This window comes from Panonychus citri, unplaced genomic scaffold (genome assembly GCF_014898815.1).
Source record: "Panonychus citri isolate SS breed McGregor unplaced genomic scaffold, ASM1489881v1 Contig00110, whole genome shotgun sequence".
Classification (NCBI taxonomy): Eukaryota; Metazoa; Arthropoda; class Arachnida; order Trombidiformes; family Tetranychidae; genus Panonychus; species Panonychus citri.
In genome coordinates this window covers 178,155-200,183 of record NW_026515515.1, presented here as the reverse complement: position 1 = coordinate 200,183, position 22,029 = coordinate 178,155, and the positions used below count along the sequence as shown (strand labels likewise).

Below are 22,029 nucleotides of genomic sequence, written 5' to 3'. Positions count from 1 at the left end.
AAATGTTGGACTCTTTTGAACATTTGACAATCAAAAATTTCCAATCAATTAAAACTCGAAAAATTTGAGTAATCAACCTGGAGAGTTAATTATGATCAATCATCAAGCATCAATCACAATTAATAGTAAATTTAAAATGAAGGAAATGTTAACTCGATTGTCTCATCAATCTAATCACAGTTTAATTGAGTTTCATATTGATTGTAAAGTATTAGAAGATTATATTATATTTGAAAGCGAGTTAATTGTTGATGTTTTATTAATTGTTTTCAATTTAGATATTCAATGTTTCTATTGTTTTATTTTTCGTTAAAAATTAATTTTCACCTCAGATTTTTCAAGAATCTGACTAGAAAAGGTGAGTATACATTTTAATTGTGTGTTGATTAAGAATAATCAAAATGATCATTATAATTGTAGATAATTAATTATATTAATATATATTGTATACATAATAATATATACGATTGAAAAAAAGTTTCTTCCAAAAAATTAGTTGATAAAGTTGTGTGATTATGATGTGAATATGTTCCAGATTTTGATGTGATTAAATTGTCTTTGTAGGTTATTTTAATTGTTGGAATGCACAGTTAATTACGAAGAAGAAGAAGAAAATTATGAGAATTATTTTGATGTCCAGTAAAATTGAGTAGTGGACACGAAAACTTTGCATGTTTCCATTTATATCTTAAGTTTAATTCCGTAGGAATTAATTGGCAGTTTACTTTTTTTTTAATTAGCTAATTGAATAGAGAGAGAGAGAGAGAGAGAGAGAGAGAGAGAGAGAGAGAGAGAGAGAGATGATCAGATGAATAGATTATGATTGATTCATTGTTTCAGTTAATTAATCTAATTGATTATAATTCAAATGTAAAATTTCCAGACTGAAATTGGCTGTTTATACATGTGTTGACCATTGGTCAATTCTTTGCCTCCAAAGACAAACATGCAAAGTTGGTGATGATTAACTTTACTCCGAGATGGAGAGTGAGATGACCATTTCCGGGAATTTGGTGAACTGGAAATTGCATCTTCTTTTATCACATTGGCTTTTTGCCAGAGTTCTTGATTGTTATCGTTAAGTTTTTCACCGGTTGGCGTTAAATTATCGTTGAAATTTGAACCATTGGTGGTGGAAGTTGATGTTGAATTGATTGTGGTTGGATTTTGATTGCACGATTGTCCACGAAGAGAAGCTCGTTCACGGGCACGCGATCGAATATCTTTACTCAATCGAACATTGAAACCAGTTGAAGTGTCGATTGTGGTTGATGCTGGTTGTTTGGGGAAAGGCAGAGATGATAATTGTTTCAATTCGAATGATGAATTGTCACGAGGAAGACGAGATATTCGTCGTGGTACAAATGATGTCGAAGTAGAAGTTGATATCGTTGGGTGATGTTGTGGTCCATGTTGTTGTTGTTGTTGTTGTTGGTAATGATGAGGAGGAAGTGGAGGTGGATGATGAGGATGTTGATGGAAAGGATTGTATACAGAAGACGAGGAGGGTGGGTCAAATGAATCTTCGGTGAATGAATGATAACCCGAAGAGTGGGAAACTGAATGAGGTAAACCTTGACTCTCTATACTTGGTGTGTACAAAGTGGCCGATGAGTTATAGCCGCTTGTCCTTGCGATAGCATCGGCGGGTGATGCTAAAGCTTTGTAAAAATGATCATCAAAGTGAATAGATTCTGATTGATTTAAATTGTTTGTTGTATTTGAAGATGATGATGGTTGTTGTTGTTGTTGTTGCTGTTGCTGTTGATTTGATGTTGGACGAAGCTGATGATTATCATAAATTGGCTCTCGATAATGAGTCTCGATTATCATTGAATCGCCATCGATCATTATCTTATTGTAATCATCTTTACTGATTGAGTGACTTGTTGTTGATCCATTATCATGATTTGTGGTTACGGAAGTTGAACTTGTATCTTCATCATCATTGATTGAACTTCCATTTGGAGTATCAGCTGATGTTTCCACCGGCGATTCGATTCGACGGGCAAAAGGTGGAGACGGAAAACAAAGTGAATAATAACTCATCGATTCACTTACAGTGTGACGTTTATTTATCATCTTATTTCGATGTCCACCTCGAATTGAACAGCCCACATCCGAACAGCAAACATTACCATTACCACCATTTGATGATGAAGGTGGAATATCATATTCACCATGTTCTAATAAAGATTCAAGGTGAAAAAGACCTTCTAATACTTCAGATTTGGGTCGAACTTTTGTACCATATCTTAAAACTCCTTCGATTCGTTTTCGAACAACAAAATCATGATGAGTCTCTAAAACGGGCTCAGAACTTTGACTTTTACACATTTGTAAAAGGTCGAGGTCACATTCAAATTCATCACCACTATGAGCATCATCCTTATCCACCACAGCCACTTCTTCATCTTCATCATCATCGTCAACCAAATCATCATCCTCTTCACCCACTGAATTCTGATGGAAATTATTCATGTTATTGATTCTCTTGTTTCCATTGAGTATTGATTTTCCATCAATACTTGATTGTTGAGTTAAATTTTCCACTTGAATTTTATTATTACCATTCTCAGAATAACCATTGGCCTGATTGTGTAAAATATTGTAACTACTTGATGATATACTACGAACCAATCGACTCGAAGATATTTTGTCCTTCAACGATTTCCTGGAGAGAAAGAAAAACAAGCAATAAGAAAATAGATCAAAATTATGAACAATCGAAAATTAAAAGTAGATTAAGGTAATTAGAAAGAATCGAGTTTCTTTTTATTAAAAAAAAGATCTTATTCTCTGTCATATGTAGATTGATTTATCGATTTAATCGATTGATTATTTGTCGAATTTAGTTTTGCAGCTTGAAAGGTAAACAATCAAGAGATAGTTGATCAAAAATTGAGAATTGAATCGATTGAAATTTGGAAAATGTAAACACAATTAACCTTCATTTTTATTATTCAACATTTGATAACAATCAATGAGCTTCTGTAAACATTGAGAGACAAAATTTATTAAGGATTGAATTGTTTCGTAGTTGTTACAATTACTGAGCATCAGAAATGACACAAGATCATTAGTTTGGTGTAAATAAATTGCTTTTAAATTGATTCTGATGGTTCATCTTTCCCATACCATTAAAACTCAATGATAGGAACAAGATGTTACTCATCACCAAGAACCATGTAAATCCCTTAAAAAAAGTGATGGAAAAGTTTTTCTCCTTCACTTTCCCTTCACCAGAATTTTCAACTTGAATGTTCATGAAGTTAATGGTGATCATCATGTTCCCATTAGTTAAACCATTCTCTTTGATTCCTCTATAAAATCATATCAATATTTGATATATTTTCTACTCAAGAAGATACTTCATGAAGATGAACATTTATCATGTTATATTTACCGGATCATTTCCTTAACCAACAGAATCAACTTGATTTCAACAAGATTGTAACTTTTTTTTTCTTCTTCTTCAACAAAGTTTCCAAAATCTGAATGATTTTTCCTCATGATTATAATATGATGAGCAAAAGCCTTCAGGCAAAGTTCAATGGTAAATGATGTTAATGTTCAATTTTATTTTTTCAAATATCCACGAGGATCCTGAATTATATTCCTTGTCTTCCATGTCAAAATAAGTAATAAAATCGTGAAAAAAGTTCACGTTCCCATGTAATCTCATAAATCTTCATTTGTACAATAAACAAACTCCAAGTTTATTTTTATTGACTCCATAGGATCCACAGGTAAATTCATCTACTACCTAATGGTAACAACTTGATTCTTACTCTTTTTCAATGTTTCCTTCCCTTCATTCTTGATGTTATTACATTTCTGTTACCTGGATTCATCATGGTTACATGGTGATATCTGTGGAGTATATATTTATTATTGAATCTCTTCAACAATCAATTTACTCAACATGGAGGCAGGTAAGGAAAGAGAACATGTAATCTCATCAAAAGGGAAAAAAACTCATCATCATCAACAGAATCATTATCATAGTGATTTCAAGATGATGAGGATGAAGATGAGGAAGAAGATGTGAGTGATAATACTCTTAGAAGATACAATTTCCTCTTCTTTCTTCATCTTCCCCTCTCCATGTTATTCATTCACTCCCTGGGAACATAATTCAGTTAGCAACTTATCTTGTATCTTGATAATCATCCTCATCTTTTATCACAACCTTAAACTTTCATTCGCAAGGTGTAATTTCAAACATCGCAATCAATTGTAAAGCTCAATTTTTCCAGCGAAAAACAAAAAGCTAATCTATAACATTTGAGCATTTCTCAAATTTGACTACCTGTAAAGTGTAATGGTAAAAGGTTCAGGAAGGATTCTTGTTACATCTCTTTCAGAATTCACCAGGGAAATGAAAAACTTTTTTTTTCCTGTGGTTCTGTATATTTACTCAGATAATTTCATCATGTATCTCCTTTAGTTTTGTCTAACACTGAGTAATACAAACGATGAATAAGATACACTTTATGAATAAAACACCACAACAAGAAAACAGCATGAAGAATCATCGACAATAATATTTACACTGAGAAAACTTTGGGTGACATAAGATGATTATGTAAATCAGTTCTCTGAGGATATCATGTTAAAATCAATGGATAATAAGATAACTGTTTCTTTCTTTGTTCATCTCTGAGTTTTCATGGGATTTATCGGTTTCTTATTTTTCCTTTTCTTCTCATTTCATCTTCTTCATCATCATCAATAAATTAATCGTTAAAGGTGAAAATGTTTCCATTGGAATGATGCTAATGATGATGATGATAATAAGCTGGGATAATTAATGACGATAATAATTATCTTTAATTACTACGATACATGAACATCATGTTTCTATCCTTCGCTTTTTGCCTTTGTGATTTTCATGCAGTTACTTTAATGATTTTTCATGTGATAACAAGACTCAGCTTGAATCTTTTTCGACCATGAATCAGAATTAATCGTTAATCCATGGAACCATAAAAATCAAGGTTCCATATAAGGTTGTTTTGAGTTTTTTTTTATTTTCATTATAACTGTAAATTTGATTTTCTCAAATGATTTTTCATCAGAATATGAATAGATTATGATCATCAGAGTGAAGAGATTATCTAATCCTTTCAGGGGTAAATGTTGAGATTATCTGATTTCGTTATCATTTTCATGGTGACAATCATTAAAGGGAAAGTGGAAACGTTTCAAATTTCATCATGATAATTGTACTGAATTGAATGTTACTATGATGATCGTCATGATGATTTACAATAACATCAGTAACATGAGATGAAATCTGAGAGATTACAATGATAAATACACGAATACGATTCCTTATTGATCAAGAAAAGAAAAGTACAGTGTAGTAAAACTTATCAGGGTCAAGGAAAAATAAAGTAAAGACCATTGACCATTATCGTTGACTGAACTACAAAAAATTTCTCAAGATTTTGGCCTTGGTAAAGTCGATAAATGTTGACTTTTTGTTTCTCAACGAATTCACCATCAGATCTTAATCATTAATCGTTAGACAATAATTTAATTGTCTCCAAGAGACAGAGGATGAGAAAATCGATGATTCCTAAGGCAACTATTCTCGTGAGATGGAGATTCAGTAGAAACTTTGTTCTATTTAACTCTTAATCTCTCTCGATTCTCATTAATTTAAAACAATTATCAGAATAGAAGATAAATACAATTGATAGAATAGGAAGAGAAAAGAATAGAATATTTTTCCAATTTCTTACCTCATTTTATTCTGTTTATTTTGTCCATTATTTGCTCCATTTTCATCATTTTCATCTTGACCCTCTTGACCATCTTCATCGTCCGATATTGTGAAACTTTCCTTGGAACATAATTTCATCGGATGAACTCGAAATTTAGCTGATTTAATTTTATTTCGATTGTTATTGTTTTTGGTGCTACTTTGATTTAGATTATTTTTGCTTGAATTGTTGGTATGATTACTATTGTTGTTGTTGTTGTTGTTGTTTGAGGTGTTGGCGTTGGTATCACTGTTACCCTTTGACTTATTAAGATTATTGGGTTCATGTAAAGGAGTCTCCTGAATTTGATTGGAGCCAAAGCACATTGAGATTGATTTGGGTGGCATTAAATTACTTGATTTGGACGTTGATTTACTTAAAGCATAACTTGACTTTGATTGTGTTCGACCGATACTTTTGTGTTCCTCTTTATCCCAATCATCAATTTCCGCACAGGGATTAGCAACAGCAGTATGACGACAACGAGGATTTGGCATTAAACCTACAATATTAATCTTCTCCCAGCAATTTGTACCTAATAAAAAAAACGAACAATAAAAACAGTGATGTAAATAACAAATCAGGTGAAGAAACAATCAGTCTAATTACCAAAATGAAATCGCCACAAGTCTTGTAACAATTGACCATTTTTTTCACCACCAAAAATAAACATACAACCAAAAGCTTTGATCGCACTGTGACTATGAAGATTACCTGGTCCTTTACTACATTTAACTTTACTCCATTGAGACAATTCTGTAGAGAGAGAGAAACGAAAAACAAAACAATAGATTAAAAACTAATTATAACTGAAAAGATAATTAAAAATATTCCAATAGGTATAACAAGTTAAATGCTTTTCCATATAAAAACTAAAGCACAAACTGGATGAAAGGGTTAACATGGCAGTGGCAAAATTAATGTTCACTTGATGATTACATGTTCCGGTTTAATAGTAACTATACAATTAACTGAACGTTTTATTATCATTATTACATTTTCTCGTTGATTCCTTGTTATTAACTAAATCAAATCAAAATGAAACAAGTGAATTGGTTGATTATGATCAATAAATTGACCAAATAATCCAATTGGTTTCACATTATAAAAGGTAAGTAACTGTTTCCATCACCTTGAGATCACAATGTCTCTCTTGTGATTAACTGATTGTTTCCTTTGATTATTACAAACTTGTAAATCTCTAATGATGCTAATCAAAAGTATTAACAGTTAATCAGTAACAATAAGTTTAATCTAACAAGAAGAAAGATTATTGATCATATCAGTTAAAGAATTGATATATTGCAATTACCCAATTATACTCTCTATTTACCATTAACATTTTCTTTGTCTTTTCCATCATGATGATCATTAGTTATTTACTATTATATTCTCATTCTAGTTCTCTAATATTATTATTATTTTCTTCTTATTTCTTTTTAATTCATAACTTTCTTTTCCTTAAAGATTAATGATCTTGTGTTAACGTTAAATTGTCGATTAACTATTTCCACTTAAATCTTTCTTTTCGTTTCATGGTGAATAACAACAAGGAATCATTTTGGTTTTCGTGAACATTTTATTCTCAATGGAAATTGGAATCGATTGAACTTTTTGTTTTTCTTATATTCTCTTTTCTTTTTAATCAAAAACCTTTAGATAAGTAATTGAATTAAATTATTTATCTCTAGAATATATTAATAGATGTTCATTAAGTTGATTCTTACCGAAATTCCATTTCCAGAAATCACCTTTCTCTTGGAGATCAGTCATTCCTCCGTAGATCCACATGCAGTTTTCATGAACTATCGCTGAATGTGAATGTCTTGGTGAAGGTTGTTCAGAACATCGAAGTGAACAGCTAACTAGATGCCATTGCTCCAAATCTGTTAATCATAATTAAAGGTAAATTGTTAACAATTTTGTTAGTCATCATTAATATTTCCAAATCGCAATCATATTCATTTATTTTAGATTTTCTTTTCCTCTCTCTTTCTCTCTTATCGTTTCAGCTTCATGACCATGAAAGGAGATGATTATTATTATACAATCAATAATACCATTGATAACATTATTATTATTATGTTTTCCATTGGCTATTCAGTTGATAACAAATACTATCAACTATTAGATATCAAAAGAACTGATTTGATTACTACATTCAACCCAATTTGACTGTATCAATGTTAACCCAGGCAAAGATGATGAAGGCAAAGGTTATATTTAGACTAATTTAACCAGAGTAACCTGAAAATAGTGATTACCAAGTGATTTTTTCCTCTTCCTTTTCTGCCGAGGAAAAATGGAAGAGCTTCATTTCAAGGCTTCTCTTTTTCTCCATCATCTGAATCATTCTTTAGTCTTTTCCTCTCTCTCTCTCTCTCTCAAGCTTCTCTTTTTCTCTATCATTTTGCTCTTTTCATTCTTTCTAATGATGATTTTCTCTCTTTGTCATTTATCGTTTTCTTTAGATGTATAAAATTCTATACCCAAAGATATAATTTTGGCGATGATCCATCCACACTTTTCTCTCTCTTTCATCTTCTTTTTATTCTTCTCACCTTCTTTCTCTCTTCCTCCTTCCTTTTCCTCCCCACTCCCTCTTCTTGTCAACCTCCATATTTTTCCATATAACATCAAACTCCCAATCATTTCACTTCCCTGTTCTTGTTTGATTTCAGCTTCAATTCCTCTTTTCCAGTCTTCCTTTCTCCTTTTCTCTCTTCCATCTTATATAAGCCTCAAGGCTCCTATTCTGTTGCCTAATGATTATCTTATCCAGAGATTTAATTGTGAAAGATTTTCTAACCCTCTGAATGTATGGAAAATTGTACCGATCGTTTCAGGGTTAAAAATCTCTTTGAAATTGATTTTATTTTCTTTTTTCAGACCAACAAGAAAATAGAAAAATCTCTTGTCTTTGATATAATTTAATTCCTATTCTAATCTCTCGAATAGAAAATTGTGTATCAAACATTCCCATGAATCTCATTCTTTTTCCTTCATCTTTCAAATTCTTCTGATTTAATCTTTCAAGAATAGTTTCTTTTTCTCTTATTCTTCATCATCATTATCATCATGATTCACAATCAACACAACTGAATGATATTAGGAACAAAAAAAGGCCATTAACATATTGTTTCCATTTAGTTTATTAAAAAGGTTTGAAGATGAAATAAAGAGCGAGAGAGAGAGAGAGAGAGAGATGTATTTGTATTCGCTCGGATGATGATGATGAAGATGAGAAGCGAAAGTAAGAGGAGGAAAAGATGATGATGATAACAGATGAAGAGAATAACTTTATAGTGAAGAAGAAAAAACCGCCAGAGATTTACAATTGCAGGGGAACAGTTGAATTGCACCTTGAAATACATTGAATTATTATTTTCCTCCTCATCTTTCGGAGAGAGAGAAAAAATGATGAGAATTATCATCATCCTCTGTATGTATCATCTTCCTGTTCACTTTCATCTTCATCCTCTCATTGATCCAATGAGATTGTGCACTTGCAATATCTTCATCCTCGAATACACTGAATCACATCTTTACTTTTTTTTCTTAAATATTTCTTTTTTCTACCTTTATGCTCTTCATCATATTCCAATCATCATTCATGATGATGATGAAAGATGTACATGATGCTGACTAAAACACCGATATCTTCATCATTATCTTCCATCATCATCAATAAGACTTACATAATATTTGATATTCCTCCCTGATCTCTCAATGGTTCCTCCTCTTCTTCCAGCATATTGACCAAAAGTCTTCATCTTATATTTTTTTTCCTCTTCCTTTTCTTATTTTTCACAACTTAACCTCTCCCATTATCATCCTTAATTCATTCCCATCATCATCTCATCTTTCACTCCTCTTTTTTATCATCATCATCATCATCATAATACGTTCCGAGCATCTTAATGTGTCCACAACAATAACATAAAACAGCAAAATGAGATATTTGAGAAACTCAGAGTATCCATTATTTAACCCAAACAATTTAGCAAACAAACCTTTTCATTATCATCACCAAATTAATCAATTGCAATTGATTAATTGTTTTCAATTAATTTAAAATTTCCCAAGTCTAAAAACACCAATTTATGTGAACAATTTAACCTTTGAAACAAAAACTCATCTTTGATATGATTATGTCTGAATTTCATTCATCATGTTTGATTAATTATCTATCAACTATGTCTTGATATTGATTATTATTAACTGATTCACTTTGATTGTGATAGGATTCTGATGGTTAATAGGATGAGAAAATGAAAATGTTATCACTGACTCGATTATTTATTATTATCATCACCAAATTGAGATTTGATTGATTAATCCTTACATCTTTGATTCATGGTGATGATAATAATTGATTAAAACCTAAATCCAATCAGATTAATCAATTTCTCGACCAGATTATCAATGTCAACATGATTAATTTGAATAGGATTTATATGTAAATGAAAATGTTTATCCTTTCCAACCTTAATCACTTAATCGTCTTCTTTACCTTTACCTGAATGGATGATCACAACTCAAAAAGTTCAGCTGATTGTGTAAATATTTGAATTGATTGTGACACATTTAAATTACCGTTACTTGTTACTAACCATGTTCAATGATTTAAAATATATGTTGATATTAAAATAGCAACAATAGCAAAAAAACTGATAACTTATTTCCATGTTTAAACAAGGATGAAAAGTTTCAGGATGACTGATGATCAATCAGAATCCAGAACTTTTTTTTTCATTTGTTTTCATCGTTTATATGATAAATTGTTTCCAAGGCTCGAAAATATTATCACACTTTTTTCTGTCTCGATTCTCATGTTTAACCAGCAATGGAAAACGATTCATTTATATTTATATTCTTGTTGATTACATGATAAAATATTAAAAAATATTCCAGAGGAAACATGGTGGTGAATAGAAAGCTAATCAAAACAGATTCAAGAATCTCCATTGGTATCATGATAGTTTCATGAAACTACTACGAGCAAAATGTTGAGAAACTTTTATCATAACAGAAACTCATCTATCTGATTAACTTTTCCATTTCAAGATTGTTAATCTTTAATTTGATTATCACAATTTCAATTGATTATAAATGATAATCTAATTCTAAGTTAACTGTTAAATATTAACTGTTATGGTTACAATTTAGTGTTTTCAAATTGTTTCACTGAATTGGAAAAAGTTTTTATTTTGTTGTTTACTTGATTCTTTATTGTTAAATGGTCTGTAATCTCATGACTATCTCATGTTACTGAATTTTGATTCAGTTTCTGGCCTGTTAACGGTTCAGTTAATGATGAATTGTTACTTTTGGTGCAAGAAAAAATCACTTAACTGTTTTTTTTGGTTACTCTTTGATTGTGTTAAACCAGAAATCAAATGATTACAATTAACAATCAAGATGAAAAATTATGTCATGATGATGACCAGAAACTGACCTTGTTTCAAATTACTCATGATAAACTATGGAAATACTAAACTGAGTGCTCATTTGAATTCAACTAAATTCTAATGATTATTACTCTTGATAATTTGCATAATCATCAAGATAATCAAGTGGATCAATAAATTGTTTCAAACGCTTTTTTCTTGTAAATGACAGAATCAAATTAATCTAAATGGTGGCGATAATCAAGAAGGCGTTGATTGTCATTCTCAGCCCATTGATTATCATTCCTTATGATTGAATTTCGATTCGATGATTTTGAACACAGAATTTTCTAGATTCAGAATGTGATCAGAATTGAAAGTTGACATTCTGACAGAATGAATAATATGGCAAAGAAGAAGAAGAAGAAACTAATAATCTAATGTCAAATGAAAAATGAAAGCGATTTCAGTTTAATGAAAAAAGAAAATTCGAAATTGAGTTCGAATTTTTAAATTTTGATTTATTATTATTGGAAAAGATGAACTGATCTCAACCACGTAGTCGACATGATAAACAAGGAAGTGGTAATAATGACATAATATCGATTATGATGTAACTAGAATTATATTTTTTTCTCTTTCATGGTTATTTTGTATCGATGAATGAAACATTTGCTGAACTTTTCTTCCGATCAAATTGAATGGTCATCTTTAAGCTTGGGTGGACATTAATTTTACTCAAAGGAGTTTTCATCGGCTATTACATTCTTGTTAATATCATGGTGATACTCTGATGATCATCACAATTTCATGGTGACTCTTTTTTTCTCATGTTAGTGAACATAAGTAAAAATCCCTTTGCTTTGGGAATCAAATGTCAATTCAATTCATTAATATGGTTCAATAATCATGTTAACTGACCAACTACTGGACAGATCAATTAAAGGTGAACTTTGCCTTTCCAATGAGAATGAACAAAAAATATATAATCAATTTTGAATGATTTTAATGTCAATAGCCTCATTAGATTTGATTAAAAGTTGATTACCTTTGCTAATCACTTTTAAATACGTTTATCATATTAACATGGATTAAGTTTGTTCATTTGATACAATTAAATAATCCACAGGATTAGATTTTCGTTGCACTTGGGGTTACAACAAATTGCAATCAGTTTTGATTGTTGATCAATTTAATTGGTTGAAGTTTTTCATTTTGATTAACCAGGATACTAATTTTTGATTGCTTCTTTTAAACTGTTGTACTAGCTTATGATTAACTTAAATTGTGCTTATTCATCTTACATGATTAACTGATACAGTTTCAGCAATTAATAATTATATTGCCATAAATATCATCTAATTTATTTGACTAATTGTGACTCGTGATTAAGGTAATAAATAATCATTGATACTATTAAACAATCACGAGTGGGTTAATTGATTTCAATCATATAATTAACCTTTTCTTTGATTATAAATATTGAGAAAATGTCTGACAACTGATTGATTAATTGTGCTCTATTATTAATTACTTAAACTGTAAATTTTAGCTTCTCATAGTTGACAATTTAACTAATTGTGTGATCAGAGCAGATTTAAGGATACGATGTAACATTTATTATTACAAATGATAATCCTGACACTAAACTAATCCGATGATCTTGTTAGGTTGTAATTCAAATAATAATAAACTAACAATTAAGGTAAGAAAGGATAATCTAATTGTAATCTAAATAATACAAAATAATACATGAAACATGGTGATTACAACAAATTGTCGCAACAATTTTTAATTGTTGACTCGAAGTTGATTAATTTAGTATGTTAGACAATTTATGTTGTAGATTAACTTAATTAGCGGTAAATAATAACAATTTATCTTATATACAATTGTCATTGTGAAAAGTTTAACCTTGTTAAAGGTTATTCATAAAGAAGTACAACTTAATAACTATCAACAATTAACTGTCTCATAAATTACTTGTAATCGTAAGTATTGCTAACTAATGTGCTAAGAAAAGGATAACGGTAAATGGAACTTACTCAAATTGAATGACCATAATTCAGATGATGACCCTCGTAGATCCTGATAACCACCATAGATATGCATTGAATCTTTATAAATAACTGCTGAATGAGCTCGACGACCTGAAGGTTGCATCACAGTTCCGGGTTTAGATCGAGTTGGTCCAGAATTACCTTGTCTCCAAATGCATGTACCTGCAATTAAGATGATTTTGTTTATTAGAAAGTTATCAATTTGATATTCTAAAAATTATCAACTTTCAGAATTTGTTTGTTTGAGACTCAATTTCATGTAACAATTAACTTTATTGATTCTTGATTTAGTCTCGTATTGATTATTAAAAGTAAAACCCAAAGTACACACCCAAAGAAAATATTAATTCAATTGGTAAAACTTTTCTCTAATCAATAAAATTTACCATCTACCGTAAAGGTGAAAAGTTAATTAAATGTATTGATAATCTACTTTAATTTTTATGATCAATTTTGTCTGTTGTTTGATAATTGTTACACAATTGTTGGTATCATCAAATTAGAGTGATGGTGATTGGGTTAATTTTCTGGTCTCTGACACTTGAGTTGCAAGGTAAATAGTCAATTGATTGCAAATAATATTGAGATGAGTTGATTATTGTAACAACAGTCAACTGATGAGACTCTCTTAAAATAGCGTCTCTATTGTAACCAAGGCAGTCGAGCTGTACTTTTAACTGTTTACTTTTGTTAATAGATCATTTTTTGAAAATTTTTGAAAATAATTAAATTTAGTATTGGCCATTCACAAGGATAAATTGGTGAGAAAAGCCCATCAAGTGTCTCGATAATTAATAAATAGAAGTTGGATTTGCTAATGAATTTGTTAATTTTGAGCTATTTCTAGAGAGAGTATCATCATCTGGCAGTTGACTGTAATCAGATTGTATTGCTTTAAATTTAATCTAATCAATATTTACCTTTTCATGAATTATACCAATAATAAAGGGTTGTTTTCCTTAGTAATTATTAGCTGAAAAGTGTTTAATTGAATCTTTTTAACTATGGATAATGTCAAAACCTCGTCGATTGTTGAAAATTTAACTAAAGATTTGGATGAACTGAAGAAGAAGCTTAAAAACGCTGAAACTAAAATCGCCGTAAGTACAAATTCAATCAATTCTCAATGAATTAATGACAATTTATATCCTTTTTTCCTATAGAAACTAAAAACAATTAATAGAATTGTAGTTCAGATCGAAAAGCTTGAGAAGCTATCGACTATCACTCATTTCGTTGAAGGTTCTGGTTTAACTGACTTAGAAGATTTATCGTTTATAACGGATAATGTTTTCAAAGCCTTTTCTAAGCATAATCATAACCGTTATGTTATTAAGAAAATCCAAATAACATCAGATAAAAGTTTCAAAGAGGCCAGTCGACTTGTCGAACTTGACAATTTGTATGTGGTTAGGTAAGTACGTTGATATTTCTAACATTTGCTCGATATTTAACTAGCATCCTTTTTTTATCTTGATGCATAAGTTATTACGGTGTATGGATTGAAAAAGAGCAGAGTGAAAATTCAATTGAATCAAATGAAGGTCTGGATACATCATCTGATACGAACTTCGGAACTCAGACTCTTTACATTCAAATGGAATGTTACAAAGATGAAAATCTTCAGGATTTAATCGTAAATGGTGAACTAGATGATTATCCTCGTCGTCGACACTTGTTTATCCAAATAGTTTTGGGTTTGATTTACATCCATGAGCAAAAGATCGTTCATATGAATCTCAATTTTGATAATATTTTCTTGGATGGAGAGGATCGTATAAAGATTGGTGGACTTTGTCTTGGAAAGTCGATACTTATTCCCGATAAATCGGCCCCAATAAAAGCTAGGTTCGGCCTTCTTCAGAAGAACGATATTTATCAACTTGGACTGATTTACTTTGTCATGTGCTACAAGCCCGTTCAAACTCATAAGAAGTTATCAAAGTTTTATAAAAAATACACTAAATTTTTTTTTGAATTACCCGATGATGCTAAGAACCATTTGAAACGAAATGAGATAACTTTTGTCGAGCAATTGATAAATCAAAATGTAAAAAAGCGTCCGTATGTCAAAAAAGTTGTTGATCTCGCTCTAACTTATCTTACCATTTAATTATCAGATTGGAAATTCAAATGATCAGAGACATTGTATCTATTTTCAGTATTGATTATAAACATTTCCATGACAATTATCGTTGTAATTGTTTTTCTTTACTAATTAATCACCTTCCATCATCAGATAATCTCAGGTTATTGTAAATCTAAGTTACATGAGTAGTGACCATTGATGCATTTACAATCAAATACAATTTGAGAATAGCAATTAAACCAGGAACCAAGTGATTAGATATTAGCTAATCTTAATTATTACTTTTTGGGTGTGTATCTGTTTCTGATTGGATTTACATTGCTAATTATTGGATAATACCTTGATTCAGTTGATTGTTAACTATCATCACATACTTGATAATAGCAATCTATTGTGTTAAATGATTTGATTATCAATACAAACCCAAAGAAGATACTAATTCAATTGTTAAAATTTTTATCTAATCAATAAAATTTACCATTTATTGTAAAGGTGAAAAGTTAGTTATTGATAATTTACTTTAGTTATTTTTACAATCTATTTTGTCTTTTGATTGCTAATTGTTGGTATCACCAAATTAAAGTGATAATAATTGGGTTAATTTTCTGGTCTCTGGTTACTTTTAAGTTGCAGGGTAAAGAGTCAATTGATTAACCTTGAGGTGTGTTATGATTGTAACTAATAAGATTGTATTGTTTTGAATTGAATCTAATCAATATTTACCTTTCCATGAATTATACCAATACTAAAGGGTTATTTTCCTTAGTTATTATTAGCTGAAAAGTGTTTTAATTGAATGTGTTTTAACTATGGATAATAATGTCAACTACTCGTCAATTATTGATAATTTAACCAAAGATTTGGATGAACTGAAGAAGAAGCAAAAAATTACTGAAACCCAAATCTCCGTAAGTATAAATTCAATCAATTCTCAAAGAGTTAAGACAAAATATACTTTTTTTCCTGTAGAGTCTCAAAATAACCAATAGGAAACTGGAAAAGCAAATCGAGAGTCTCGAGAAGATATTGGCTATCACTCATTTCATTGAGGGTTCTCGTTTAAGTGACTTTGAAGTTTTATCGTTTATAACAGATAATATTTTCAAAGGTCTTTCTAAACGTAATCATAACCGTTATGTTATCAAGAAAGTCCGAATAACATCAGATAAAAGTTTCAAAGAGGCCAGTCGACTTGTCGAACTTGACAATTTGTATGTGGTTAGGTAAGTACGTTGATATTTCTAACATTTGCTCGATATTTAACTAGCATTCTTTTTTATCTTGATGCATAAGTTATTACGGTGTATGGATTGAAAAAGAGCAGAGTGAAAATTCAATTGAATCAAATGAAGGTCTGGATACATCATCTGATACGAACTTCGGAACTCAGACTCTTTGCATTCAAATGGAATGTTACAAAGATGAAAATCTTCAGGATTTGATCGTAAACGGGGAACTATTTGAATATCATCGTCGTCGACAATTGTTTATCCAAATAGTTTTGGGTTTGATTTACATACATGAGCAACAGATCGTTCATATGAACCTCAATTTTGATAACATCTTCTTATATGGAAAAGATCGTATAAAGATTGGTGGACTTTCTCTTAGAAAATCGATACTTATCCCTCCTAGATCGACCTCAAGAAAAACTAAGTTCAGTGATCTTCAGAAGAACGATATTTATCAACTTGGACTGATTTACTTTGTCATGTGCTACAAGCCCGTTCAGACTCATAAAAAGTTATCAAAGTTTTATAAAAAATACAATACTAAAATCTTTTTTGAACTACCCGATGATGCTAAGAACTATTTGAAACGAAATGAGATCATTTTTGTCCAGCGATTAATAGATCAAAATGTGATAAAGCGTCCGAATGCCAAAAAAGTTGTTGATCTCACTCGTAATTATCTTCCCGTTTATTAGTAAAACACCAGTTCGAGGGCACTGGACATCAGATTGGAAATTCAAACAACAATCAGAGACATTGTATCTAATTTCAATATTGATTATAAACATTGTCATGACAATTATCATTGTAATTGTTTTTCTTCACTAATTAATCACCTTTTATCATCAGATAATCTCAGGTTATTGTTACATGAGTAGTGACCATTGATGCATTTACAATCAAATACAATTTGAGAATAGCAATTAAACCAGGAACCAAGTGATTAGATATTAGCTAATCTAAATTATTACTTTTTGGGTGTGTATCTGTTTCTGATTGGATTTACATTGCTAATTGTTGGACAACACCTTGATTCAGTTGATTGTTAACTATCATCACATACTTGATAATAGAAATCTATTGTGTTGGTTGATTTAATTATCAATTGAAAAATAGTATCTACTCATTATCAAACCTTAGAGGGGATTAATTGTTCAAGATAATTTTACAAATGATTTTCTAATTGTAATGAATAGTTAACTTGGACTTTGATGAAACTTTTACCTTGAGGCAGTTTTGTTAATTGAAATGGTTTAGCTGATGAATTTTATGATTATAAGATTTAATTTAATTTGGTAAACGTCAAGTTATTAATTTTTGTTGACAGCGAGTTAATTTGGATGATGATTGAGTTAAATAGTTATCTACTGATGCTTATTGATTAACACGATTAGGAAAACTTGATAGACAATTAATTGTGATTAAAGTCATGATATAATTTGTAGGAAAATAATACAAAAGCCATTGAAAAAAATGAACATGAACACATCAAAGTCTCAATGTTTTATCATGATGATAAAATAAGAGGAAAATGTTTATATCATGAGAGGAAGATGATAATGATGAGAGTTCTGGAAAGTCTGATTAAATTGTTCATCAAACAATCAAATGAACAACAATCTAGAATATATTAACAAGGAGCCTGGGAGTTTATCTTCATCCTTATAAAAGATGATGAGGATAAAGAAAGTAAAGAGAGAAAATGATGAAGATGATAGAGGAGATTTGCAAGGTGATGGATAAGATGATGATGATGATGATGATGATGATGATGATGAAGATAATGATGTGAAAAAAGAGAGATGATAAAAAGAATCGATAACAAGAGAAAGTAAATGTTGATAAATTGTTCGTATCCTCAATGTCTTTGATCCAGTTTCAAGTCTTTTTTTATTCGTTTATTGATCAATTTAATTACTAACTAATTGTTAGTCATTTTCGATTGTAGTTTAGTCTTGCCAGCAATTTATTTTCAATAGATAATTAGTTTTAATTGTGATCGATAAATTTGTCTACTTCCATTTTTACTTAGCCTAAAAATGATATCGATCCAATTGATTGGTTAGGAAAGTTTGTTTCCTCCAAAGTTAATCAAGTTGTTGAACTTTTTTCATGTTTCCCTGATTTTTAATTGTACAATTGAATTTGTGTTGAAAAAGTTTCAATTAATTAATTAGCTAGTGTTTCAATTGATTGTTTAACCATCACCAGGGATTCAGTTAATCAGTTTCACCACCTCATTTGATGTTATTCAATAATAAACAGTTAGGAAAATGATTTAATTAAACTTTTATCAACAACTGATCATCATCATCATCAATCAAATTTGATTGTTTGTCTTTCTCATCATTTTGATTTATTGTTTCCTGATATCAAATAATAGTAATACTTTTCAATAATAGACAATTAGTTTAATATTATAAACGATCAAATTGATTTTCAACCATCATAATAATATCACAATCAACTAATTGTGACCATTTAAAAAACTTTGTAATCATAAAATTGGCAGTAAAGTTAATCAAATTAACTAAAACTAACCAGTACATATTTGATAGTAATCAATTAAAATGATTAACCTTTTAATTAGATTACAACTGATGTTAACCATTAGCAAGAAAATGAAAATTGGCAACTAATTGATTCACAAGTAATTTATTATTCAAATGATCAACTTAATGGTGACAATTAACTGAAATAATTAACCAAAACATTAGGAAACATTTTGCCTTCAAGTCAAAGTAATTTGTATTCTGTAGTAACAACAATTAACTCTGGTAAATGAAAATCTCCAATCATGTTGATTGTTCTGGTTCCCATTTAAATTGAATCTAATTGTTTCATCCAATTGATTCAACTTATTATCTTAACCATTATGGTTGATTGAAAATAATAATAATGATAATAGAAAAGTAAACAGGAAGAAACAGAAAAATTTGAAACAAAAAAAGTAAATTCAATTGAACAGATTACCCTGAGTTACCATGAAGATCCTTGAGTAATTCATGATAATAGTATTATATTATTACTGTCAAATCCAAATGATTCCCAGAAGATAATTTCAAAATAGAGAATGCTAGAGAAAATGTCTTCTCTTATCTTCTTTTGATTCATCATTATCTTCATCTTCATCATCATCATTGTTGTTGAATTTACTCCAGATCATCAATTGATTGTTTCAAATCATTTACTTTGGTGAAATCAATGAACAGAATCCAAAGGCAACAAAAAAAATCATCGGAAATGAATCAAGATGATAATAAATATATATCATGATGATAAATCATCTAAGTCTGAGTCATCTTATTGAAATCACAATTAGATTATAATATAATCAGTGAAATGATTCAGTTAAATTAATTTGTAAGTGAATATAAATCATCATGAGTTGAGTAGTAATAAAGACAAGAAAAATTCATATTCAGTTCAATTGTTTTCACTTAATTATTTACATGAAGAAAAGTTTTCAAAATGAAATGAAAACTAAATTAAATCTAATTGTTTGTCTGATAAATTGTTAACCATTCATCAAACTTTTACCTCAATTAACTTCAATCATTTCTCAAAATAGTAACCAGGGTGATTAAGGTAAATTTCCTGTGATAGGATTGATAATAATCAACAGAATTTATTTTCATAAAAATTAACCGTTACCTTGATACACCATTGTAAATATGAGTGTTAATCACTGATTAAATCATTTAATTATTGCAAGGATATTCAAATGTCAATTGTTTTTTGTTTACTATGAGTTAATTAATTTCTATTGTTTTCCTGACATAATTAATAATTTAATAGTTACCATGATGTAACTGATGAATATCATTTCAAACCATCATGATTAAATTGTCAGATAACATTTGGGATCCTTTTGAGTTTGTTAATCTAAACATGATTGAGGTTCATTTGAAAGTTGATTATCTATCGATTTGTATTGTCATGAAAATTATCATGAATCAACAGTTTTAATTGTAAGGCAGGTTTGAACCAATCAAATGATATATTTATCATGCAAATGAGTCTTAATCATAATCTAGTTTCTCACAATTGAATCAAATCAAATCAATCAACTCACCTAAATGAAGTATCCAAAGAGGAGTTTCAGTTGAACTTGAGAAACCAACTTCACCTCCAAAAACATACAGTTTGTCCTTTTTAATTTAATTGTAAATGATGAGATAAGACAATTGATTAGATTAAGTAACTAGTCAGTGATTAGTGAGTGATTTGAATTGGTTTTACCTTCCAAGAAATCATTGTATGCTCCTGAAGATTAGGAGGTTGATCACCCCAGCATTTAACTTCCTCCCATGTATTTTGACCTGAAAAATGAAAAAGTGAAACAATTGTAGTTTATCAGGCAATTCTCGATTGATATATCTCTAATTAATTAATCTAATTAGTCGGTATCATAATCAAAAGTTTGCCTTTTGCAATATTGTCAAACTGGATCAAAGTGAAACTCATACCGGTTTGAACCATTTCTTGTGCACTAAAAATGCTGCAACAACAATTAACTATCACGTTACTTGAAACGTAAACATCATATGTGTAATATAATTAATTGTTTACTAAATGATTTCTATTGTGATTAGAATTGATTGTCATTCTTACCTGGATCAAGTTTCCAAAGATCTTTCAAAGGTCGATTACTACTTCGACCTCCCATAAGGTAAATGTGTCCATTGGCAGTGGTACACATCGCGTGTTTATTTCGTGAATTAGGAGCTTCTTCACAATTAGCGAAATCATCTTCAATCACCCTTCCAATTGTTTGAACCGGTGACCACATAATTAGACAGAAATTAACTGATTAAACTCATTTATCCATAATCCTGATTGAATTTGCTTCACAATTAACACACACAATGAGAAACATTCACTTGATTTCTAATGTTAATCCAGTTTCACCTTTTGTTTTGTTGTTTTTATTTGTTTACAGTAACTTGAATTATTCCCTGTTTACTTTTTTCAGGGTATGAATCACATTGGAATCACTCAGAAAACTCAGAATCCTCAGAATTGGGATAAAGGAACACTGAACATTACATCACAATGAACATTTTTTTTTCTCTTGTTCCTGAATCTTTTCCAGGCGCATGGAGATAAATTCATGTGCATGGGCATTGATAAAATGAAACCTTGATGATGATGATGAGGAAGAAGAAGAAGAAGATGATGATGATGATGATAATATCATGAAGTTTCTCTTTCTTTTTCTTTATCGATCCATTTCATTGGATCGATATTCCTGATCCCTATTATTATGATTCAGTTTGAACATTTGCTCAGCCTCTGAATCATTGATCTATTATCATGTAAAAACTTAGAATCATAATATTAAGGTGAAAATTTTTTCTTCTCTTTATTATTATTTCAGTGAATTTATTTACACATGGAAATTGATTTAATAAGGAGAAAAAAATCTTCACATGTAATCTCATAACAATCTATGATAATTGAAAGATTAACATGATTAACTCAAGA

The 22,029-nt window shown here is 29.9% G+C and overlaps 2 protein-coding genes across 3 annotated transcripts; one reads left to right on the top strand and one right to left on the bottom strand.

The window, feature by feature from the left end:
- Positions 1–281: 281 nt before the first annotated feature.
- LOC128389736 (probable WRKY transcription factor protein 1) lies at positions 282–21,679 on the bottom strand. Its single transcript, XM_053349364.1, has 8 exons — positions 21,157–21,679; positions 20,785–20,864; positions 20,618–20,693; positions 13,207–13,383; positions 7,499–7,657; positions 6,381–6,527; positions 5,751–6,306; positions 282–2,674 (listed from the first exon to the last, which is right to left on the bottom strand). Exons 1-8 carry the CDS (start codon positions 21,332–21,334, stop codon positions 865–867), a joined length of 3,183 nt encoding a protein of 1,060 aa, XP_053205339.1. The 5' UTR covers positions 21,335–21,679; the 3' UTR covers positions 282–864.
- On the top strand, positions 13,857–17,347 carry LOC128389748 (eIF-2-alpha kinase GCN2-like). 2 transcript variants are annotated; one of them, XR_008325498.1, is made up of 5 exons: positions 13,857–14,321; positions 14,385–14,635; positions 14,707–16,218; positions 16,280–16,533; positions 16,604–17,347. XR_008325498.1 is itself a non-coding variant. In XM_053349381.1 (3 exons), the coding sequence occupies exons 1-3, from the start codon at positions 16,120–16,122 to the stop codon at positions 17,235–17,237; spliced, it is 987 nt and encodes a 328-aa protein (XP_053205356.1). In that variant the 5' UTR covers positions 15,905–16,119; the 3' UTR covers positions 17,238–17,347. The 2 variants fall into 2 exon arrangements, 1 of the variants encoding a protein (XP_053205356.1); XM_053349381.1 differs by lacking the exons at positions 13,857–14,321; positions 14,385–14,635 and having other exon boundaries at positions 15,905–16,218.
- Positions 21,680–22,029: the final 350 nt, after the last annotated feature.